Source organism: Salmo salar, chromosome 18 (genome assembly GCF_965601325.2).
Source record: "Salmo salar chromosome 18, fSalSal1, whole genome shotgun sequence".
Taxonomy (NCBI): Eukaryota; Metazoa; Chordata; class Actinopteri; order Salmoniformes; family Salmonidae; genus Salmo; species Salmo salar.
Window position 1 is genome coordinate 14,422,610 of NC_138308.1, and position 25,396 is coordinate 14,448,005.

General features: G+C 42.8%; 1 protein-coding gene across 3 annotated transcripts in view; it reads left to right on the forward strand.

Annotated features, from left to right (window-relative positions):
* The window catches only part of LOC106576711 (PH and SEC7 domain-containing protein 1-like), a 47,612-nt gene that overhangs the window by 19,303 nt on the left and 2,913 nt on the right, over positions 1 to 25,396 (forward strand). The window contains exons 1-12 of one of the 3 annotated variants that reach the window (XM_082964722.1): positions 4,586 to 5,443; positions 8,659 to 8,850; positions 12,917 to 12,997; positions 13,110 to 13,222; positions 13,586 to 13,644; positions 13,887 to 13,976; positions 19,753 to 19,796; positions 23,536 to 23,714; positions 23,904 to 23,974; positions 24,068 to 24,225; positions 24,669 to 24,813; positions 25,160 to 25,303. In XM_082964722.1, coding sequence (XP_082820848.1) covers positions 5,364 to 5,443; positions 8,659 to 8,850; positions 12,917 to 12,997; positions 13,110 to 13,222; positions 13,586 to 13,644; positions 13,887 to 13,976; positions 19,753 to 19,796; positions 23,536 to 23,714; positions 23,904 to 23,974; positions 24,068 to 24,225; positions 24,669 to 24,813; positions 25,160 to 25,303 — 1,356 coding nt within the window. In that variant the 5' untranslated portion in view covers positions 4,586 to 5,363. Of the gene's footprint in view, positions 1 to 4,585; positions 5,444 to 8,658; positions 8,851 to 12,916; positions 12,998 to 13,109; positions 13,223 to 13,585; positions 13,645 to 13,886; positions 13,977 to 17,991; positions 19,526 to 19,752; positions 19,797 to 23,535; positions 23,715 to 23,903; positions 23,975 to 24,067; positions 24,226 to 24,668; positions 24,814 to 25,159; positions 25,304 to 25,396 lie in introns of those variants that run through there. The other 2 variants (XM_014154040.3, XM_082964723.1) reach the window with 2 other exon arrangements.

The window sequence follows — 25,396 nt, forward strand, 5'->3', positions numbered from 1 at the left end:
GTGAGTCCTAGGTGTCTCAATTCTCGAGTTCCAATTCCTATTATAGTAGGATATCTGTCCTAAATATGTGTTTGAAAGGAGCCTCTGGGTACTCACTACTCCTAATCTAGAGAGCAGCAGGTAGCCTAGCGGTTAAGAACATTGGGCCAGTAACCAAAAGGTCGCTGTTTCGAATCCCTGAGTCAACTAGGTGAAAAATGTGTCTGTGCCCTTGAGAAAGGCAGTTAACCCTAATTTGCTTTTGTAAGTCACTCTGGATAGGAGTGTCTGCTAAATGGTGAAAATGTAGTACTTTATATGCCTATGGAACTCAACCGCAGAGATTTAGTTGTACCCCTAGATGAGGCCAGAGAGCCATTGTTTCTTTTCATGAATGTTTATCCAGAAAGTATTTATTACCAGTACAGCACTGTCTGTTACATGGTATTGGATTGAGTGTGTTGTGGTTTGATGTCCAATGATTTGGGCTCAGCAGTATGATACCTCTGGTTAAGGTACACTACCGGTCAAAAGTTTGAACACACCTACTCATTCAAGGGTTTTTCTTTATTTTTACTATTTTCTACATTGAAGAATAATAGTGAAGACATTAAAACTATGAAATAACACGCATGGAATCATGTAGTAACCAAAAAAGTGTTAAACAAATCAACATATATTTGAGATTCTTGAAATAGCCACCCTTTGCCTTGATGACAGCTTTTCACACTCTTGGCATTCTCTCAACCAGCTTCATGAGATCATCACCTGGAATGCATTTTAATTAACAGCTGTGCCTTCTTAAAAGTTAATTTGTGGAATTTCTTTCCTTAATGTGTTTGAGCCAATCAGTTGTATTGTGACAAGGTAGGGGTGTGTCGTGTCTTTGGGGTACCATTAAACTGAAGACATGTTTATCAATTAACTCCCTGTAATTATTATCACGCGATTAAACTGATTAATCGTTTAATTGTAATTAACTAGGAGATCGGGGCACCAAGGAAAATATTCAGATTACAAAGTTATAATTTTCCTAATATAACTTTCCTATATTATAACATTATATATTATATTCTATTATAGTATAGGCCGATTTATCTTCTGGTTTAAATGGTGTATTTTACCTCGCGTCCAGTCTCATTCCAAACGTCGTAAATTGTTGTATCTGCACGAACCCAGCCTTTACTAAGAGTCATCCATACATCAATTGTCTTAAAATCATTTATTTACTAAACTAAGTAATTCACAGAAAGTATACACACAGTAATTATCATCACAAAGAATTGGTAGAGTAATGTGCCCTAGTGGTCTAAAACAGGCATGGCTGGTGTCTTGTTAACAATGGGTCATAAACTGTTCAGCTGAGGAGGTACACAGAGTTCATTAATATTGACAACTGAACGCTCACTCATTCGGGAACAATTGCAATCAATATATATTTACGCTCAGTGTGTGGTCGGGATCCTTGTTGGAGCGTCGTTCTGTTTGATAGTTTCTCTCTCTCTCTCTCTCTCGGTTAGAATGAATCTTTCAAAGCGACATTCATTAATGTCGACATAGAATGGATGTTTCGTTGGTCTTCGCGTTCAATGATATAATTTACTTAGCTGCAGACTAATAATTAATATCAAAGACTTGTTCTTATTCTGTCAGTATCAATAGTCTAAAAGTTAACCACGTGGTATAGTTCACTTTCAGTAGAGTACTTGGATGGTCAAACCTATTGGCCAACTCGCAATGGAGTGGAGGCCGGGTCTGAAGAAAGTAGATCAGGCTATGGTTTTATAGTGAACATGTCACATGACACCTGGTCCTGTCTGTGTCCCTGGGGGCGTGCCGATGACTGAGTTAAGCTTGGTACAGAAATATAATTCTATCACATTAACATCAGTACATAGCATCTCAATGTATTACAAATAGCTTTATCCTTATTAATACATTCTATACAACCATGTGGATGCGAGTCTCAAGGCTGAGGCTATTATATAAACCGTTTTATGGTAATATGGCTATATTGTCTCTTCTGAGTATCACAAAATTGTACCAAGCGGACCAGTTCGTAGCTGGATTCTTCACCAATCTTCCATACCTTCTCCAGAACACAAATGTCATTCGGTTCCCCAATTCTGTGAGTTGGAAGAATTTCCTGTGTCTCTCTATGGGACCCCTCTGTGTCTCAACTGGGCCATGTGGTTGTAAGATTCTCCTCTGGAATTTTACAACACTTTCACACAGGGCCTGGGTGGGGGGAGGTAGGTTGGGGGATGGTGCAAGGGGGGAGGGGGTCAACTGTCCTCCCTGTACTCAAAGAGGCCAACGTCATGACAGGTGGTATACAGAAGATAGCCCTGTTTGGTAAAAGACCAAGTCCATATTATGGCAAGAACAGCTCAAATAAGCAAAGAGAAACGTCAGTCCATCATTACTTTAAGACATGAAGGTCAGTCAATGCGGAACATTTCAAAAACTTTGAAAGTTTCAAGTGCAGTCACATAAACCATCAAGCGCTGTGATGAAACTGGCTCTCATGAGGACCGCCACAGGAATTTAAGACCATGAGTTACCTCTGCTGCAGAGGATAAGTTCATTAGAGTTACCAGCCTCAGAAATTGCAGCCCAAATAAATGCTTCACAGAGTTCAAGTAACAGACACATCTCAACATCAACTGTTCAGAAGAGATTGTGTGAATCAGGCCTTTATGGTTGAATTGCTGCAATGAAATCACTACTAAAGGACAGCAATAATAAGAGACGTGCTTGGGCCAAGAAACGCAAGCAATGGACATTAGACTGGTGGAAATTTGTCCTTTGGTCTCTTGGAGATTTTTGGTTTCAACCACCGTGTCTTTGTGAGACGCGGTGTGGGTGAACGGATGATCTCCACATGTGTATTTCCCATCGTAAAGCATGGAGGACGAGGTGTGGGGGTGCTTTGCTGGGGACCCTGTCAGTGATTTATTTAGAATTCAAGGCACACTAAAGCAGCATGGCTACCACAGCATTCTGCAACGATACGCCATCCCATCTGGTTTTGGCTTAGTCCCACTATCATTTGTTTTTCAACTTGACAATAACCTAACACACCTCCAGGCTGTGTAAGGGCTATTTTACCAAGAAGGAGAGTGATGGAGTGCTGCATCAGATGACCGCATCAGATGACCTGGCCTCCACAATCTCCCGACCTTAACCAAATTGAGATGGTTTGCGATGAGTCGGACCGCAGAGTGAAGCAGCCAACAAGTGCTCAGCATATGTGGAAAATCCTTCAAGACTGTTGGAAAAGCATTCCAAGTGAAGCTGGTTGAGAGAATGCCAAGCATGTGCAAAGCTGTCATCAAGGCAAAGGGTGGCAATTTGAAGAATCACAAATATAACATATTTTGATTTAAGACTTTTTTTTTTTTGGTTACTACATGATTTCATATGTGTTTCATAGTTTTGATGTCTTCATTATTATTCTACAATGTAGTGGCTAATAATCAAGTTGGTGTTATTTTCATTGCAAGGTGTAGTATATCAGTCCCACCAACCCTTCTAAAAATGGAATTATTATAACTTTGTTTACAGGACAAATTATATTAATAGGGGCCTGAGAATCTGAGTACCCGGGTCCTATTTGTGAATGTTAATTTATGCATAAGTGTACATTTTTATATAAAACATGTGTAGGCATACTCATACCCAGTGTATCTTCCCATCTATTCAGTGAGTGAGCGTTTCCATGTGTGTTTAGCGTCACTGGTTTCACTGAAAGTCAGTCAAACCCCTTCTGCCATGCCACCTGGCTCCTTGGTTGCACCGCCTTTCACGTCAGGCAGCCAATCCGATCTGTAGTTCAGCCAGCCATACTGGGTAACCATGGCAACTGCAGATTAACTTCCTGGCCCATGTGATTTCAGGGTTTTAAAATAGAAAAGAGCCAGTTGAGTGTGAGGTCGAGCACTCTTTTGGACTATTAAGTCACAGGAGGCTATAGTATTAACTGCAGCAGGGCCACTGACACAACTCCTTTTTCAAGTCACACCATGAACTCAAGTCTTTTGATCAAACTACAAAAGGCAGTTTGATTTGAATCGAAAGTTCATTTAAAGATATGTCCAGTGTCACAAGTTCACTTTGAGAAAATCAAGTTCACTTCAGTTGGCTTTTGATCCACAAGAGACTCATTGTTCTAGAGCCAGACTTGTTGGACTGAGTGGTCTGGAAGGAGTCTTATCTTTGGCTAGATTCTTTACTTCATGTGCCAGAAGCCATGTCAACAATGACTTTAAAATACGAATTAGTAAAACCATGAAGTCTGTTCTTTGGTAGACATGAAATATATGTATTAGTAAAGGAATAGATCTGGTATCATCAGTCTGTATGATGTCATTGTTGTATGCTACTTTTATCTTTCATTTCTGTTTGTTTGGCTTTACTGCAACATGGACACACTTGAGTTTTACTGAAACTGTACTGGGATTTAAATCTGATAGGCTACATGTGTATTTGTTTAGAGAGATGGGAGCTGACAGATGTGAAATCAGAAAATAGGTTAGAAACATAGAAAGTGGGAGGGGAGGTAAGGGGAGACGAAGAGAGAGGGGGAAAGGAGGTGGGATTGCAGCCATGGAGAGAGGAAATGCATGCTTTCTCCAGCAGCGGAAAATAGCCCAGCTGATGAGCCATCTGCAGAGAGAGGCACACGGCGGATACTGACTGAGAGAGAAGGCAGTGAAAGACTTGAGAGTGACCGAGTAACTGAGTTCAACAAAGATCCTGCCAAATTATTACCACATACTGTGTCCACACTGGCTTGGATACTTCAGAGATCAGATTGAGAGCTACAGGCAGAGACGGAAGAGGAAGAGAGACACCCCACTCTGTTTTTTTTTTCTGGTTCAATGAACTAAGGAGACCAGACCCAGCTGCTATTTCATTCACACCCAGTTAAGTAGACCGGAACTGGCCTTTTAAAAAAAAATGGCCTAAGCAAAGACAGTACAGTATGAAACTCTGTGGTGGTTTAGTTCCCTCAGGCCACAGAGTTTCTATCTTCATTTATCCACCATCTTTGCTACAGCGAGCCGGAGAGGGAGGAACTGACCGAGCCAGCGAGAGCGTTAAAGAGAGACGGGACAGCAGGGGAGGACAGCAACAGGGTAACGGCAACAGATTAGGGCGCCAAATAAGGCAGAGCGAGTATCCAGACACCAAGGAGGGGAAATGGAAGATAACAAGTTGTGAAATGCACCATGAGGCTGTGCTAGGCTCCGGCTGAGAGCTGTGTCGGGCGTGTGGCTGGAGATTCCATGTGGTCAGTGGGATAGACTGTTGACTGGCAGGGTTACCTCACCGCAGCGTGCCGTGGTTGGGTGTGAAAGGGGCAGGGCTCTGGGGACAACATGGCACGCTATTTGCTCTGCTGGGGGGGCGGGGCTTTGGAAGACGGGTACCTGTATGCCCCCTACCCAGCCATCTACCGGTGAGTTCCCCAAGGTACCATACCTACATCCGTCTGTCTGTCAGAGGTGTGTGTGGACCTCGACAGTGTTATGGACAGCAGAGGTTGACTTTATCATGTGTTTTTTTTTTTTTTTTTTTTTTTTTTTACATTTTGTTACGAATGGTCTAATGTTATGAAATGAATTTGAGCTGATTATCTGTGTTGCTGTGACTCCTAGCTGGCTGGACAGTGTTATACAGTGTCTGGTAAGAAATGGGTGATGTACAGGGTGGGCGTGACAGTGTGTGTTCAGAGACGCTATGTGGCACTTCATGGTGTTATTGATGGAGTGATTAATACCTGTTGGTTCTGGTCCCTACGACAGAGGCTCACCTCGGTGTTCTTAGATCAGCTAGCAGGCTTGGCTTCACCTGGGGGGGACATTCTAGAATGTTACGTTGTCCATGGGCCATGTGTTGGTATTTGTCCAATAATTTCAGCTTTTTTACCATTTCCTGACCTGTCAACTGAATCAGCAACATAGATTCCTGTTTATTGCCTCTGTATATAAACTGTAGCGCCTAGATTCTGGCTCTGTGTAGAATGCGAAATTGAATTCTTGATTAGGGTGTATATTTTTGGTTTATTTAGAAATGTGTTGAGTGAAACCCCTTGACGTGACTCATCTGATTTTCCAGGGGGCTTTGGCTCTGAACTATCTGTAAAGCAAGAGCGAAAACACTTAATAATTCATAGCACAGATGGGAACTGGGATAAAAGCTCTAAGATATTTCCTAACAGGGGAAGCAATGTGACTCCTTCAAGTAGGCCTAATAACTTCCACAAACAACTCTGTGCCTGTTGGGGGGAAATGTGTGTGTGTGTGTGTGTGTGTGTGTGTGTGTGTGTGTGTGTGTGTGTGTGTGTGTGTGTGTGTGTGTGTGTGTGTGTGTGTGTGTGTGTGTGTGTGTGTGTGTGTGTGTGTGTGTGTGTGTGTGTGTGTGTGTGTGTGTGTATGGTATGTATGTAATATGTGTAGACGAATACTAACTTTCCAAGATTCTTTGTAGCTGTGGTATCTTACAGTGAATACATGATCTTATATGCTGTGTCATCTTTAGTGACAGTGGAATGTGTTGCCCGGAGAAAAAGGGCAATTCAACAAAGTGAGAGACTGCTGCTCTGATCTATAGCATAGCCTGAGTCAAAGAGCAAATATATCAGAGAACATGTAACTCCCATTGTTCAGCTTACTTTGGTTATCTTTTAGATGTCATAGCTTCAACTGTAGCTTTGTATGTCCGTCTTAGTTGGAGGGTTTCTTCTCAGTGGTGATATGTTGTCAGCCCTTGTCAACAAAGGCAAGACTGAGCACTTTCTCAGTGTCTGTGGAGTGTGGGTTGACTGTTCTCATGATGCAGCAAAACCAGTTTATGAAACTGAAACGGGACATAAGATGTCGGTTTGCGATGGAGACTATTTGTATAACTTTACAACCAACTTTACAATCGGTTGTAAAGTTAAGGACATGACCTGGTAATATAAAGGCTGAAGGCTGTGGTCTGGTTTAAATGTTGAGACTTTTCTATAGAGCTCCATGGACGCTGTTGAATGAAATGTCCACCGGCCACTCCTGCTAGCGTCCCAAAAGAACAGTCTCCCTCGCCACACCCTGGAAAATAAGTCTGGGAGTCTTTCTCTCTCCCTTTCTGTGGAGGAGTGGATCATAAACCCATTGTTTTAAGAATAAACAAACTCAGCCCCCTGCTACTTATCTCCCCACCCACCTCCTTTGTGGTGGACCATTCTGTCAGAGGGGGTGACCCAAAGGGCCGGTGGAATAAACCAAACACAACCAATAAACAGGGGTGTTCTATATCCTGAGATGGGTTGCTACCTTGCTGTGGAGGTCTGAAAGGAGTCATGCGTTTGAGGAGGAACTCTCTTGGCTTAAAGCAAGGTGGACTACTAACCAAAGGACCATGCTGTTAATTCGGTAGGGCAGATTACTTCATCTTATCTAGATGGGGATTCACCCACTGTAAATGTATGGGTATTTCTGCGATGAATGGATGTAACTCTCTACCATGTTGTAGGAAGGACTTGCTGACAGTTCCATCCAAGCTCTTAAATGAGCTCTGATTTTATTTATTTATTTATTTATTTATTTATTTATTTTTTCTCAAATGTCTGCAGAGACATAAGTCTAACTTTAGTCACAAAGCAAATTGACTATCGTGGGTGTAGTTTGTGTAGACGCAAATGGAAACGTTTAACCTTTTTTGAAACTCTTTTTATAGAGAATTTCAAATTTGAAGAATGAATTGGCATGATGGTGATTTTATCCTTTCCGTACATGACTCATATCATTGCATACAGATTTTCCACTAGGAAAGAGCTTATTAGTTAAGCACTGTGCGTGATCTTTATTCTAGAAATTCTCCAGACCATTTACATTTCAGAAGTGCAATAAATGGATCATCCTTTTAGACACAACCAAAAGCACTGACGTTTTCTGGTAACTTATTTTTTTTTCTTCTCCATTTGATTTAATAACAGTGTGGTTGGGTATAATCATTTGCAATCCACGCATGTTATGAGCTGTAGAAGAACATTCATGCACAGAACCCTTTTGATGTTGTTCAGAAATGGAGAGAGTCCTATGGGGGGGGTCATGTTTAGATACTACTGTGAATAGACATGTTAATACTATGCCATTCTGTCCTAATAATAAGCGCCTGAAGGTGGAGGGGCTGGAAATAAACTAATTCAGCTGCGTGTTATGAGTGAAAGCAATGCGGCGCAATGGAGAAAATCGACGGGTGTTTCCCTTGGAGACAATGGATTTAATACAGAGCTCATCTCTGTGTACTGCATGTTAAAATAGATGGAAGTTGAAAGGCTTGTATGGTTATAATACAGGTACATGGTTGGAATAGTGGTTCTGTTACATTTGGCTATATCCTGCCAAGTATGGAAGGGCTGTGTGCCCACTTCCCATGACAATAACCTTGGCACCTGCTAGTCAACTGATTTTATAAATATGGCACCTGCCAGTGCCAACCGTCTTCTTTACTATGTGCCAAGACAGTTTGGCACTGACAGTTTTATTATTATACAGTTGGCAAAAGGTAATACAGTTGAATTCGAGACAGACCCAAACCTGTCCCATATAATCGATTGTTACCTAGCTACCTGTTTTATAATAGGGCTAGAACAGCTTCATGTGAGTCATCCCTCTTGTCATCTGTCAGGGAGAAGCCAGGCCACCGGGCTCCAGACCCGTTCCCACAGCAGGACGTGGGCGAGCACTTGGCCCTGGGCAGCACCGAGTCCCTGGCCAACGGCAACAAGGCTGACCTGCAAGCTGCCAAGCGCCTGGCCAAACGCCTGTTCAACCTGGATGGCTTCAGGAAGTCTGACGTGGCCAGGCACCTCAGCAAGAAGTGAGTTTACTGGAACACTACATTTTGAGTGTGTGTGTGTGTGTGTGTGGAGTGTGTGTGTGTGTGTGCGTGCGCAGTGGTGTAAAAATACTTTTAAAATCAAATTTCATTGGTCACATATTTAGCAGATGTTATTGCGGGTGTAGCAAAATGCTTGTGTTCCTAACTCTTAACAGGGCAGTAGTATCTAACAATACACACATCTAAAAGAATGGAATTAAGAAATGTGTAACTATTAGGACGAGCAATGTCGGCGTGCCGTTGACTGAAATGCAGTAGAATAGAATACAGTATATACATATAAGATGAGTAAAACAGTATGTAAACATTTAGTGACTAGTGTTCCTTAGGGCAGCAGCCTCTAAGGTACCGGGTGGTAGCCGGCTAGTGATGGCTGTTTAACAGTCTGATGGCCTTGAGCTAGAAGCTGTTTTTCAGTCTCTCGGTCCCAGCTTTGATGCACCTGTACTGACCTTGCCTTCTGGATGATAGTGGGGTGAACAGGCAGTGGCTCGGCTGATTGATGTCCTTGATGATCTTTTTGGCCTTCCTGTGACATCGGGTGCTGTAGGTGTCCTGGAGGGCAGGCCGTACCATCCTCTGGAGAGCCCTGCAGTTGCGGGCGCGGTGCAGTTGCCGTACCAGGCTGTGATCCAGCCTGACAGGATGCTCTCAGTTGTGCATCTGTAAAAGCCACATTTCTTCAGCCTCCTGAGGTTGATGAGGCGCTGTTGTGCCTTTTTCACCACACTGTGTGGGTGGACCATTTCAGATAGTACTAAAAACTACTTAAGTAGTACTATCTGTACTTTATTACTTATATTTTTTACAATATTTTCCTTGACACCAATGTTCCAGGGCAGTTCCCCGGGGACTGCTGCACAGAATAACAATCAGCCTGCGCAAGATTGAACTTCACTCAACTTTCTAGAGTTTTCCCCGTTGGTTAACACTATTGTCAACGTTTCCCTTTACTGTGGTGATTTTGATCGAATCAACGCAATATTAGCCACTTTCAATATAACATGCATGAAAACAAGACTAACTATGCAAAGATTTTGTTGTGCAAGAGATTTTGTTGGCAGACTGCATCGGAGTAGGATTCTATTGCGACTCGGGGCCTTACTCTACACACTGGTGCGCCATAACCAAACAGAGCTGCAGTAGGCCTGTATGCAAATGACTCATTTCCATATATGGATTTGTGTAATTCACTTAGAACTGGATTGTTTTACAGCATGAGTTCACTATTATGATGTGCTTGTTTTGAGATCAAAGCCAGAGTTGCATGTAGCCTTGTGTGCACATTTTGTTTATACTCTTTGCTGTATAGTGAGTTATTAGCCCAGTTATAGCTAATTTGTACATTTTCTAGCCATCTTTGAAAAGCGAATCAGGTAAAGAGTTTTTTTATTTTTTTTATTTTTATTTTTATTAAAGGGGCAGTGTTGTATTTTGAGACAAGCTTAAATAACATAAGTAGCCATAGGCAGAGGGTAGCATAACTTGTCTTATTCTCTGTAATAATGGTATGGGAATAATAATGCATTTTATTTGGTAAAGTGGTTTCTTGCATCAAACAAGACAACATGTTCAGTCACCTCCTTGCCTGAAGGACAAGTGGATAAACAGGTTAATGTCAAGCCCTGCATGTTTTTTTTCAAAGTCTCATGGAATGTAGGCCTACATTGAACACCACACATTGGCTGCTACTGTAGGCTGACTGATAGAACAACTATTTCCATATTAAAATGTTATGTGATACATTTTCTTCATAGTTTTTTTTATGGTAGGCCACAGTAGCCTACTTGGCCACTGTTAAACAGTAAATGAAAGCAGGTACAGTCTGTGTTCACAGTAAACACGTGCCGGAAGTTGCACAGAAGTTTCACAAGGTTCAAGTTTGCGCTCAGCAGACCTGAAATTTGCTCCGTGCTGAAAAATATTAGAGGGTACATTGCTTGACATCCAAAAGTACTCGGTACATTTTGAATGCTTAGCAGGACAGAAAATTGGTCCAATTCACACACTTATCAAGAGAACAACGCTGGTCATCCCTACTGCCTCTGATATGGCGGACTCACTAAACACATGCGTCATTTGTAAATTGTTGGAGTGTCCCCCTGGCTATCGATAAATAAATTAAAAACAAGGAAATCGTGCCGTCTGGTTTGCTTAGTATAAGTAATTAGAAAGGATTTATACTTTCACTTTTGATACTTAAGTATATTTAAAACCAAATACTTTTACTCAAGTAGTATTTTACTAGGTGACTTTCACTTGAGTCATTTTCTATTAAGGTATCTTTTTATTTTTACTCAAGTATGACAATTGGGTACTTTTTCCACCACTGTGTGTTTTGTGTATTCTTGTCTGTGTTGCTTAATACAATGCATACAGTTGAAGTTGGAAGTTTACATACACTTAGGTTGGAGTCATTAAAACCTGTTTTTCAACCATGCCAAAACTATAGTTTGTTAACAAGAAATTTGTGGAAAGTCGGTTAGGACGTCTACTTTGTGCATGACACAAGTAATTTTTCCAACAATTGTTTACAGACAGATTATTTCAGTTATAATTCACTGTATCACAATTCCAGTGGGTCAGAAGTTTACATACACTAAGTTGACTGTACCTTTAAACAGCTTGGAAAATTCCAGAAAATTGTCATGGCTTTAGAAGCTTCTGATAGGCTAATTTACATCATTTGAGTCAATTGGATGTGTACCTGTGGATGTATTTCAAGCCCTAACTTCAAACTCAGTGCCTCTTTGCTTGACATCAGGGGAATATCAAAAGAAATCAGCCAAGACCTAAAAACATTGTAGAGCTCCAAGTCTGGTTCATCCTTGGGGCTAATTTTCAAACACCTGAAGGTACCATGTTCATCTGTACAAACAATAGTACGCAAGTATAACACCATGGGACCACACAGCCGTCATACCGCTCAGGAAGGAGACGTGTTCTGTCTTCTAGAGATTAACGTACTTTGGTGAGAAGAGTGCAAATCAATCCCAGAACAACAGCAAAAGACCTTGTGAAGATGCTGAAGGAAACCGGTACAAAAGTATCTATATCCACAGTAAAATTAGTCCTATATCGACATAACCTGAAAGGCCACTCAGCAAGGAAGACGCCACTGCTCCAAAACCGCCATAAAAAAGCCAGACTACGGTTTGCAACTGCACATTGGAACAAAGAGTGTACTTTTTGGAGAAATGTCCTCTGGTCTGATGAAACAAAAATAGAACTGTTTGGCCATAATGACCATCGTTATGTTTGGAGGAAAAAGGGGGAGGCTTGTAAGCCAAAGAACCCCATCCCAACCGTGAAGCACGGGGGTGGCAGCATCATGTTGTGGGGGTGCTTTGCTGCAGGAGGGACTGGTGCACTTCACAAAATAGATGGCATCATGAGGAAAGAAAATTATGTGGATATATTGAAGCAACGTCTCAAGACATCAGTCAGGAAGTTAAAGCTTGGTCGCAAATGGGTCTTCCAAATGGACAATGACCCCAAGCATACTTACAAAGTTGTGGCAAAATGGCTTAAGGACAACAAAGTCAAGGTATTGGAGTGGCCATTCCAAAGCCCTGACCTCAATCCCATAGAAAAGGTATGGGCAGAACTGACCGTGTGTGCGAGCAAGGAGGCCTACAAACCTGACTCCGTTACACCAGCTCTGTCAGGAGGAATGGGCCAAAATTCACCCAACTTATTGTGGAAGGCTACCCGAAACGTTTGACCGACATTAAACAATTTAAACGCAATGTTGCCAAATACTAATTGAGTGTATGTAAACTTCTGACCCACTGGGAATGTGATGAAAGAAATAAAAGCTCTACTATTATTCAGAAATTTTACATTAAAATAAAGTGGTGATCCTAACTGATTTAAGACAGGGATTAATTACTAGGATTAAATGTCAGGAATTGTGAAAAACTGAGTATAAATGTATTTGGCTAAGGTGTATGTAAACTTCCGACTTCAACTGTAGTTACAGTAAAATACTTTTTGACATCTTTGGTTTGACCGGTCTAATTGTCTGCATCTTGTCATTCTGCAGTAATGAGTTTAGTCAGATGGTGGCAGAGGAATATCTCAGTTACTTCAACTTCTCAGGGCTTACTATTGACCAGGCAATACGGTGAGATCTCTTCAGTGGAAATGGTCAAAATATGTAGCATAATGTCCAAGTGATTTTATTTGTTCTTTCATTGAATAGTGAACACTCTCACAATGCTATATGTCTTCCACAGAGCCTTCCTGAGGGAGTTTGCCCTCATGGGAGAGACACAAGAGAGGGAGCGAGTGCTGGCCCACTTCTCTAGAAGATATCTACAATGCAACCCCAATGCAATACCTTCTGAAGGTTATACCGGTTGAATGTGTGTGTGTGTGTGTGTGTACATGTGTGTGTGTGTGTGTGTGTGTGTGTGTGTGTGTGTGTGTGTGTGTGTGTGTGTGTGTGTACATGTATGTGTGTGTGTGTACATGTATGTCACACACACACACACACACACACACACACACACCACACACACACACACACACACACACACACACACACACACACATATATATATATGTTGAAGTTGTTACAGTTTTAAGGCTGTTAAAGAACACATATTATCGATATACTGTGGGCCACTGTGGGGCACTCTTACGCTGATATTGCATTAGAACTCACTGAAACATCTCTCGCGCTCCCTCTCTCTCTCTCTCCCTGTTCCAGACAGTGTCCACACTCTGACCTGTGCCCTGATGCTGCTCAATACAGACCTGCATGGTCACGTGAGTAACTGTGGGTGAGCCAGGGGCTAGAGAGCTGTGGAGGGAATGTGGGTAAAGAGTTGGAAGTTTTCTGGTCGAAAAGATAGACCATTGGCTTGAGCAGGAAAACCACTTGGCCCTGGTTATAGCTTATAAATATGTAACTTATATGCTATAAAACATCAATACAGGCCTAAAGTTGTCCTTCGAGGGGTCCTTAAGCAGACAGTGTGAGTAAAGATGCTTATTTTCTCCTTCCTCAGAATATTGGCAAAAAGATGTCCATTCTGCAGTTCATCAGCAACTTGGAAGGACTAAACGATGGAAAAGATTTTCCTAGAGAACTGCTCAAGGTCTGTTGAATTAGTTCAAATATAGAGTAGAAACTAATATAGCTAGATGTGTTGAACCAGGCACACACACACACACACACACACACACAGTGGGAACCTTGGTTTAGCTGCAGGACCTCAATTTGACCACATGATCTCTTGATATCCATGATCCGGTTTCAGTCAATCTGTTGAGAACTTTTTTTTTCTTCCCAGATTGTTGGTTGACATCAGAGTAACTTACTCCACTGACTGGCAAGCATGCTCAGACGATATCGAGAGATGCATGTCCTGAAAGCTGACAGAGAGACCTAATGTTTCTCACCCTCAGATAGATGCGTTCTTTTACATGCGTGATCCAGCATGACGTATTTTCTCCCTGTTGTAGTGGAAAGGGCTTTCTGTCTTTTATAAAGGATTTGAATGTGATCTGTTGACCACCTCTGAGCTGTTGTTAACAGCACCATATTGTGTAGATCAGAGAGAGAGAGAGAGTCAACATGTTCTGCCTTCCACCCTCTCACTCTCTGCCTCACTCCTGTGAACAGCATCACCTCCTACTCCCTTGTTTTCATCTCCCTCCCTCCCTCCTTCCTGTGTTTTTCAGTTTCTCTTACTCATTCTGTTACAAATCATATCAACGCATGGCAGAACATTTTCCATCTGCCTGCTTCTGTTCTTCCCTCGTTCTCCATTTCATGTATGACGTGCATCTTTTTCTCTCTCCCTAATTGCTCCTTTGCTCGTTGTCTGTGATATGTGTTGTGTTCCTACCTTTCTGTTCCACCTACCTCTGTGGGAGCTCATCCCAACTGCCCACAGAGATTACCAAGCTTTGTTCCTCCTCAGTCTCTCTGTTAACTATTCATATCACAGCTGAGCTATCACAATGATGAAATATTAGGGAATGCTCAGCAATCCACCTTTTGTTTGTCTGTTCTATTGGTGCAGAGAGAGGAGGCTGCTACAGTACAGTAGTCAATGGGGCAGGGCTCATATGGTAAATTACTGGTGACGGGTGAGAGGGAGGACAGGCCTCTCAGTAAATGGGAATTTGGCTGTCACATGGTGCCGCCTGCTGTGATGAGCGTTTTGTCATGGCATTATCAGACAGGCGTTACAAATCACTCTGTCTTTCTCACTCGCTGCTTTCTCTCTTTCTTCCTATCCATATTATTCTCCATATCCTCTCTTTTCATAACCTTGTTGTCAGTATTTTGTGTACAGTGTGAGTAATGTTAATGTGTCTGTTGGGCGGTGATTATGCAGGGTATGCTAATGCAGACATTGTGGTGTATGAAAATATATGCACTCACTACCGTAAGTCGCTCTGGATAATAGTGTCTGCTAAATGACTAAAAAGTCAAATGTAAAAAAAGAAGTGTACATTTCCACGTTTTTCTATGGGTGTCAAGGGCATAGTTCTCTGTTGCTGTGGCGCATATTAACACAACTCACTACAGTGGAGAGGTTCACTTTGCTTCCTACAATCAGCATGTCACACTGTACAGTTACTGTCATAGGAAACATAAACGGTGAGTGTATTGACATGATAACGAGTCTGTGTTCATTGAGCTCACTTTGTGAATAGAGATTTTTATTTTATTTCACCTTTATTTAACCAGGTAGGCCAGTTGAGAACAAGTTCTCATTTACAAATGTGACCTGGCCAAGATAAAGCAAAGCAGTGCAACAAAAACAACACGGTTACACATGGGATAAACAAACGTACAGTCAATAACACAATAGAAAAATCTGTATACAGTGTGTGCAAAGGAGGTAAGGCAATAAATAGGCCAATAGTGGAGAATTAATTACAATTTAGCAATTTACACTGGAGTGATATATGTGCAGATGAGGCTGTGCAGGTAGAAATACTGGTGTGCAAAAGAGCAGAAAAACAATATGGGGATGAGGTAGGTAGTTGGATGGGCTATTTACAGATGGGCTGTGTACAGCTGCAGCGATCGGTAAGCTGCTCTGACAGCTGACGCTTAAAGTTAGTGAGGGGGATATAAGTCTCCAACTTCAGTGATTTTGTTATTTAAAAAAAAAAATGTTTAAATTTAAAAAAAAAAAAATTTTTTTTTTTTGTGCAATTTGTTCCAGTCATTGGCAGAAGAGAACTGGAAGGAAAGGCGGCCAAAGGAGGTGTTGGCTTTGGGGATGACCAGAGAAATATACCTGCTGGAGCGTGTGCTATGGGGGGGTGTTGCTATGGTGACCAGTGAGTTGAGATAAGGCGGAGCTTTACCTAGCAAAGACTTATAGATGACCTGGAGCCAGTGGGTTTGGCAACGAATATGTAGCGAGGACCAGCCAACGAGAGCATACAGGTCGCAGTGGTGGGTGGTATATGGGGCTTTGGTGACAAAACAGATGGCACTGTGATAGACTGCATCCAATTTGCTGAGTAGAGTATTGGGGGCTATTCTGTAAATGACATTGCTGAAGTCAAGGATCGGTAGGATAGTCAGTTTTACAAGGTTATGTTTGGCAATATGAGTGAAGGATGCTTTGTTGCGAAATAGGAAGCCGATTCTAGATTTAACTTTGGATTGGAGATGCTTAATGAGTCTGGAAGGAGAGTTTACAGTCGAGCCAGACACCTAGGTATTTATAGTTGTCCACATATTCTAAGTCAGAACCGTCCAGAGTAGTGATGCTAGTCGGGTGGGCGGGTGCGGGCAGCGATCGGTTGAAGGGCATGCATTTCGTTTTACTAGCATTTTAAGAGCAGTTGGAGGCCACGGAAGGAGTGTTGTATGGCGTTGAAGTTCGTTTGGAGGTTTGTTAACAGTGTCCGAAGAAGGGCCAGATGTATACAGAATGGTGTCGTCTGTGTAGAGGCGGATCAAAGAATCACTCGCAGCAAGAGCGACGACATTGATATATACAGAGAAAAGAGTTGGCCCGAGAATTGAACCCTGTGGCACCCCCATAGAGACTGCCAGAGGTCCGGACAACAGGCCCTCCGATTTGACACACTGAACTCTATCTGAGAAGTAGTTAGTGAACCAGGCGAGGCAGTCATTAGAGAAACCAAGGCTATTGAGTCTGTTCGGTTGATGAAGACGGCTGCACAGTACAGTGGATCATAGTGGGTAAATCGATTTCATTTTACAATATGTCCCGACCCAATACTGGGAAACGGACCCGGAATATCCACTTCAATGGGATAGATTGATCAGATATATTTTAGGGCAGTTTATTTCAAATCAATCTGCATGCAGTTATATAGATCTGAAAAGATTGGATCGGTATAAGCAGTATGGCAATGGCTCCACCTTACCCTCTAGGCTAGGTATCCAATCCTATCCAAAGCTTTCAAGTCAATTTGATGCAGAGCAATTTGACTCGGGCAAAAAACTGTAAGGGTAAGAAGTAAAGCCCTGTCAACATGATGAAGTCCTTTTGTGTTTTAGCCCCCGTCATCCTCTGATAAGACCGCTTCTCCTTTTCATTTGGGGCTGGATGGAATAGCACCTCTGTATGCATGTCAACCCCCTACCATCCCAGTGGGCTGACCAGACTGTGAGAGATCTTTTTCTGACAGGCTACCTTCCAGAGGATTATCTTCCTCAGTGACCTGGAAATGTTAGCTCTCAATCAGGAGTTATGGTTATTTTGGTGTGTGTGTTTCGCAATGAGTTTCTGTTTAATGGTTTTACATTATGTTCTATACATTCCTCATCCCATAGGTGATCATTTTCTGCCCTTTTTGTATAGCCTACATCTCAGCCCGCAAAGTGGTAGCAGCATCTGGAAGGCAGATTTCTTCCAAAGACTATTAATTACTGTATTAGAAAGGCACCATTGTTTCATACTTGTCCCTGGACTGCACATTCCTTTCTTTTACACTGTTAGACTGGTGGAAATGGAGTGTGAAAAAGACCTGCATTTTAAGAAAACAGTGATATGGAGGCAAATGATTGACACTAAAAGGAGGGAGGGATCTGAACAGAAACATGGACCGGGATTTGCTGCTCAGCCGGAGAGAAATGCGCATAGAGAGAGAGAGAGAGAGAGAGAGGGGGAGAGAGAGAGAGAGAGAGAGAGGGAGAGCTCTCGGTCCTCATCATCCGCTTTCTTTTGTCACTGTGATTCAGTCTGTTTTTTTCATCTGAAGCACACAGGGAAATAGAACAACAGTTATTGAAAAGAGAGAGATGCAAGGAGTGCGAAGCACAGATGCAATTTTCTCTCCCGACTCGTGTATAGAGGGATTTTCGGAGGGAAATAAGAGATTGACGCATACGAAGGAGAAATAAGTGGATGTGTGAGAACCATTTACATGTTTGAAGACAAACCAGTAAAGAGGAGAGGATCCAGGAACGGAGAGAACAAAGAGCGAGCGAGAGGGAGAGAGAGAGGGGACCTGTTCAGTCCCTCATCATCAAGCCAAAAGCCTTTCATTTATTAGAGAGCAACAGGGTAGTCTGAGTCTCCAACATCTGTATTCTACTGCCTTGGATACAGCATCTGTATCGTCAAGCCTTGGATACATGTTGTTTAGTTCCAATAGGACGTGCGGTGGCGTCAGTTTGAGGGTTCTCTTCGACAGCTTGCTTGTGAGTGAGTGGGTGGAATTCTTTCCCTCCACCCGCTCGATCTGGTTTGGTGTGAGTGTGTGTTGGTAGTGTATGTGTGTGCGCTGATGTATGTGTGGGTGAACTCCGTTGCTTGCTCACTGCTGTCTTATGGTTGCTATGATTGTCTAGTCATCATTCGGCCTCGTTAACTGGGTTGTTGTTTACGTGTGTGTGTGTGTGTGTGTGTGTTTTGTGTGACTCTTGAGTATCATTAGTTGTTACGGAGTGTGTGTATGTATGTACCAGCTCTTGAATAGCATGTTGGCAACTGCTTGACATCCTTCCAGAAAGACTTCCACCTTCATAGACTTGACACAGAATGGTGCCACCGCAAGTGGCAGTTGCACACCACTGTTTCTTCATACATGCATAATGAATGCATATGGATCCATTATGCAGGATCTGAAGTCCCATCGGAGGGCTTGAGGCCCATGTTAACCTCCATCAGTGGTTTCCTCAGAAGTCCAGAGAAGCGCAGTTCGTAAGACCGTGACCCCTGCTGTCAGTCACCAGTGACAAAGTGACTGTTTGTCTCTGTCTGTCTGACACCTCTGTTGAGAGTCACCTCTTTGTCATTCTCTCTCTTTTTACCTTTTAACTGAATCTCTACATTTTGGTGTTAAGCTTCGAAAGAGGCCATATACAGAATCTGTGGAGCCTTTGCTCAACAGGAGAGATCCGGGATTATCTGGCTTTATCCATCCCTCCACCGTCTCTTCTCCTCTAGACTGCTCCTGTTGGTGCATTATCATGATTGGTGTAAACAGCATCCACTCTGATGGGCGGAATCGCTCCCGCTCTCTTTGCTCTGTGCGTGTTCGCCGGGACTTCCGAGTGATGGACCCCTTCCGCTACCCCCGCGCCCCTCGCTCTCGTTCCCTCAAACCCTTGTCCTTCCCTGACCTGCTGGGAAGGTCCCAGGATGGTCAGAACCACCCACAGGCTCGCAAGAAGAAGGCACAGCTTGGAAAATGCAGGGTACATTTTGTGTGGTTTGCTTTGGTCGAAGCAGCAGGCTTGTGTTTCGATCAGTGTGACTAATATGATCAATGTGAACTGCTTTATTCAAGACATCTAATGATTGTTGTCGCACAAGTAGCAGGATGACCAAGGGTCTCTCCACACTCATTAGACATTCCACACACACACACAAACAAACCTTTTTCATATGTGTGACGTTTGTTTTGTCTTGTCTTTTTCTCTAGGCCTTGTACAACTCCATCAGAAATGAGAAGCTCCAGTGGACCATGTAAGTGCTCTTTGCATATGAAGGATGTTTTTGTTCTCATGAAAGTATGGACATACAGTACCAGTCACACCTACTCAGTCCAGGGTTTTTATTTTCTTTTGACTCTTTTCTACATTGAAGAATAATAGTGAAGACATCAAAACGATGAAATAACACATATGGAATGATGTAGTAACCAAAAAAGTGTTGAACAAATCAAAATCTATTTTATATTTGAGATTCTTCAAAGTAGCCACCCTTTGCCTTGATGACAGCTTTGCACACTCTTGGCATTCTCTCAACCAGCTTCACCTGGAATGCTTTTCCAACAGTCTTGAAGGAGTTCCCACATATGCTGAGCACTTGTTGGCTGCTTTTCCTTCACCCTGCCGTCCAGCTCATCCCAAACCATCTCAATTGGGTTGAGGTTGGGTGATTGTTGAGGCCAGGTCATCTGATGCAGCACTCAATCACTCTCCTTCTTGGCCAAATAGCCATTACACAGCCTGGAGGTGTGTTGGGTCATTGTCCTGTTGAAAAACAAATTATAGTCCCACTAAGTGCAAACCAGATGGGATGGCGTATCGCTGCAGAATGCTGTGGTAGCCATGCTGGTTAAGTGTGCCTTGAATTCACAGACAGTGTCACCTGCAAAGCACACTCACACCTCCTCCATGCTTCACGGTGGGAACCTCACATGTGGAGATCATCCTTTCACCTACTCTGTGTCTCACAAAGACACAGTGGATGGAACCCAAAATATCAAACTTTGACTCATCAGAGCAAAGGACAGATTTCCACCGGTCTAATGTCCATTGCTCGTGTTTCTTGGCCCAAGCAAGTCTCTTATTATTGGTGTCCTTTAGTAGTGGTTTCTTTGCAGAAATTCAACCATGAAGGCCTGATTCATGCAGTCTCCTCTGAACAGTTGATGTTGAGATGTCTGTTACTTGAACTCTGTGAAGCACTTATTTGGGCTGCAATTTCTGAGGTTGGTAACTCTAATGAACTTATCCTTATCCTGGTAACTCTTGGTCTTCCTTTGCTGTGGCGGTCCTCATGAGAACCAGTTTCATCATAGCACTTGATGGTTTTTGTGACTGCATTTGAATAAACTTTAAAAGTTCTTGAAGTGTTCTGTATTGACTGACCATCATGTCTTAAAGTAATGATGGACTGTTGTTTCTCTTTGCTTATTTGAGCTGTTTTTGCCATAATATGGACTTGGTCTTTTACCAAATAGGGCTGTCTTCTGTATACCACCCCTGCCTTGTCACAATACAACTGATTGGCTCAAACACATTAAGAAGGAAAGAAATTCCACAAATTAACTTTTAAGAAGACACCGCTGTTAATTGAAATGCTTTCCAGGTGACTACCTCATGAAGCTGGTTGAGAAAATGCCAAGAGTGTGCAAAGCTGTCATCAAGGTCAAAGGGAGGCTACTTTGAAGAATCTCAGATATAAAATATATTTTGATTTGTTTTTAACATTTCTTTTGATTACTACATGATTCCACGTGTGTTATTTCATAGTTTTTATTTCTTCACTATTATTCTACAATGTAGAAAATAGTAAAAATAAAGACAAATCCTTGAATGAGTAGGTGTGTCCAAACTTTTGACTGTTACTGTATGTGTATGTCTGACTTTATTTGTGTGCACTTGCCTTATTCAATTAACTGCTGTTAAGGTTTCCTGAATTCATATCGAAGTTGGATTCATTTTCTCACTGTCACAAAATGTGTTGGATTGAAAAAGTCTCTCAGCGTATCAGATGTTTTTTTTATTGGAATTAGCCGCAAATCTATTTGAAATCAGTCTACAAGCAATTTTCCCCCTACAGAATTAACTACCAACTGTGCCCCTGTAGCATTTGCCAGACTGTGTGCGCCAAGGTTTGCTATTCTGGACCTAGTCTTTGTGATGCCCTGAGCCCCTAATTTAAGACATAAGCTCTCTAGATGTTGTTGCCATGGATACAGGTCCCTACTTGCCCCTCTCGTAATTACAGGTCAATGTCTGACTCTGATTCTAAAGTGCAAATACGCAAACACATAGAGCACACACACTTTTTAGGGGTTCAGTCAGCCTCTGAAGGAGAGCAGTGGGAGCAGCATCTTCTCTCACATTCCCTTTCACTCTGCACCACTGCTTTAATCTTCCCGGTCCCAACATCCCAACGCTCTCTATCCTCGTTTTTCTGCCTGTAGCCTCCCCTCTCTCCCCTCTCTCCCCTTATCTCTTTCCTGCTCTGTATTTCACTTTCGCCTCCCTCTCCCTGTTTTTCTCCCTCTGAACCTCTCTTCTCCACTACTTGCTCTTGTGGATTCAGAGAGGTCAGCAGTTACTTAGCAACAGATGAGAGCTGTGGTGTACAGTACAGTATGTGCTGACTGGTCGGTTCACTGTTCAGAATATACCTACATGTACTAGCAGCTGCAACACAATTGGTTAGTTTCTGTCTTTTTTTTAAAAGCTAAATTGATGCAATTTTGTAACACTTAAAATTTTACCTACAGGTATAATTTATAACTTATTTATAACTTATTTATAAGCATTTTATAAACCTTTGTCTAACAAAAAGGCCTATTGTGTTATCTTTATGCATTTAATATTGCAACTGGCTCAAATTGGCTGTTATTTTGTCAAAACACGAGGTGATTTATATAAGACACATGCTTATGACAAGTCTTACAATGCATTATAACTGTATCATAATGCATGATACCTGCAGGCTATGGTTTCGAGGAGATATGGTGAAAGAAAGATGGATAGAGAGCGGAGGTGAGCGACAGAGTTCCTTTAAGACACAGATCCCATGGGTCCTGGGATGCGTCACACCAAAGAGTGTTCGACTGAACTGCATGGGCCGTGGATGATTTCATCTTAAAGATCGACGTGTGTGTGTGCGTGCGCCTTTTATGTACATATCTGAGTGTGTCTAGCAGAGAGACGGAGGTGGACAGTACAGTCAGGACAGTGTGACGCAGCAGCACTCCCCCTCTGACTAACAGCAATTTCAAGCTCATACATTAATGAATGTTTATGGGAGCAGCTGCAAGGTTCCACTGGTGTACAGATCTGCATTCAGTCAGTGTCTTCAGTGGGCGGGAGACACCATCCTCCCCAAATGTCAGTACTGTAGGATTCTCTCTTATAGCCTCATCGAACACTCGGACCCCTCAGTTCACGGGAGAAGGGCATCACAGTCAGTCAAAGAGATGCCAGGATACTGTTATCTAACAGACTGTGAGTCACTCACCACTCATACCGATCAAAATTGTTCCTCTTACAGCAAAACCATTTTTTTATGTAAGAAATGAATTACAGATATCTGAATGATAAGTGAGTGGATGAGATGTTCGACATAGTGGTCATGCTTGTCAAAGTGAGTTCTGTCAGTGTTCAGGGGCAGGGTTTTTGAGCAGGGTTTCAGTTGTTAGAAACTTGGTGAAACTTTCTCTGTGATTGGCCAGTAAGACGCAACCAAGCTGCTCAGCGGGAGCATCATGGGATGTGACCTCTCGGCGTGGGTGACAGCCAGCCAAGTGACCCGGAAATCCAGAGGCTCTCACAAGAGTGGCATGCTGAGTGGATAAAGACATGGCCTTCTCACCTCCAAACTATTAGGACTGATCATTCATTAATTTCTACTGGATCTGAACTGGAGGACATGACTTAAAACAGTTTGAGATGAGCAGGTTTTGTTGATGATTAGGGATGTAACTTTTTGTATTTGAATCGTGTCCTCTCCATAGCGATGAGGAGGAGTTGCGCAAGTCCTTTTCAGAGTTGGCCGATTTGCGAACTGACTCCGCCTCTCACACCATGAAGCGAATTGGCAGTGGTCTAGGCGTGGCCCAGAATCCTGACGCCCTGATCTATAAGAATGGCTTCCTGGTGCGGAAGGTCCACGCAGACTCTGACGGCAAGAAAAGTAGGTTCTCTTTACTCTCCCCTGTCACCATTCACCTGTTAACCATAATCTGTTCCATTTCACTGCTGATAGATCTGACCGTGTCAATCTAAACATTGCTGTACTATTTTTAAGTTTGATTAAAAATCACACCTGGGAGCAACAAATACTGAGTGGATATTTTCTTTGTTTCCATGATCTGTTTTTCAGCCCCTCGAGGTAAGAGAGGATGGAAGACGTTTTATGTCATGCTGAAGGGATTGGTCCTTTACCTGCAGAAGGTACACCAAACCACACCCCATCCCAACCATCCTTTTATCCCAGTCTCTGATTGGACGTGTGTGATAACATTCTGCTCTCTGATTGGTCCGTAGGGAGAGTACCGTCCAGATAAGCAGCTGTCTGAAGAGGATCTGAAGAACGCTGTGTCCATCCACCACTCTCTGGCCATGAGGGCAGCAGACTACAGCAAGAGGCCCAACGTGTTCTACCTGCGCACTGCAGACTGGCGGGTGTTCCTCTTCCAAGCACCGTGAGACTCCTCATCCTCCTCCTCCACCCACTCACTCCTCATGCTCTGTATTAGCCTTGGTCGTTACTCTTTCTGCCTTCTACGAGGTTGTTCTGTACTAAAGCTGTGCTAAGTGCCCCCAAAACAGTAGTGATTGAGTATAGAGTGGGCAATGCCCCTGTCATACAGCCCCAGGCTCAGGTAGAGGATCATGATGCTTCTGTGTCCCTGGAGTACACAGTTGTCTGTGATGTCCTAGATATACACTTTCTTTCAGTGTCGGGATGAATTCCATTTCAATTTAGGAAGTTAATAAAACAAATCCTAATTTGAAAATAAGTGTCACACTTCTTCAATTGATAACTGACCCTAAGCCTGTCTACGTGTGTTCTGGGGCTGATCATTTGTGGCCTTTATTCTGATAGCCGGTATCCAGATTTGAACTCCGTTGTCCTCCATCTCAGTAATGCAGAGCAGATGCAGTCGTGGATCACCCGTATCAACGTGGTCTCAGCCATGTTCTCAGCGCCACCCTTCCCTGCTGCCATCGGCTCCCAGAAGAAATTCAGCCGCCCGCTGCTGCCAGGCTCCAACACCAAACTGTCTCAGGTACACAGAGGCCTCCACTCACACCATGACCCTCTCTCGCTCTCTCTTTTTCTCTCTCTTTGCTTCCAAGTACTAGTTCCCAGCCCAAACACACTCATGCCATCCAGTATCTGCACTGTAGAGAGATCAACCCCCAAAAATTGTAGGAACTTGTCTACTAAAGACAGATCATTGAAGACATACTCCTGTATACTTTTTTGTGTGTTAAAAACAGAGAAGAACTGCTATTTACAACTAATAACTCAAATGTGTAAGTAGGCCTCTATGTTGATCAGAATTCTGTATGAGTGACTGACTTTGGTGTAGCCTTATGTTCATGGTCCTCCTTTGCCATGTGCACTGACAGGAGGAACAAGTGAAATCCCATGAGACACGTTTCCGGGCCATCTCCTCTGAGCTGATCGAGCTAACGGCTGTAATTCCAGACAAAAAGGCCAAAGTTCGTGATCTGGAGGAGCACAAGCAACGTGAGGAGTATCTGGAGTTTGAGGTGAGGGATTGATAGTTGTCTGGTTAAATAGAGTGATAAGGATTGATAGTTGTCACAACTGAATAGTTGCAGTCAGAGCCATAGTCAAGCCGA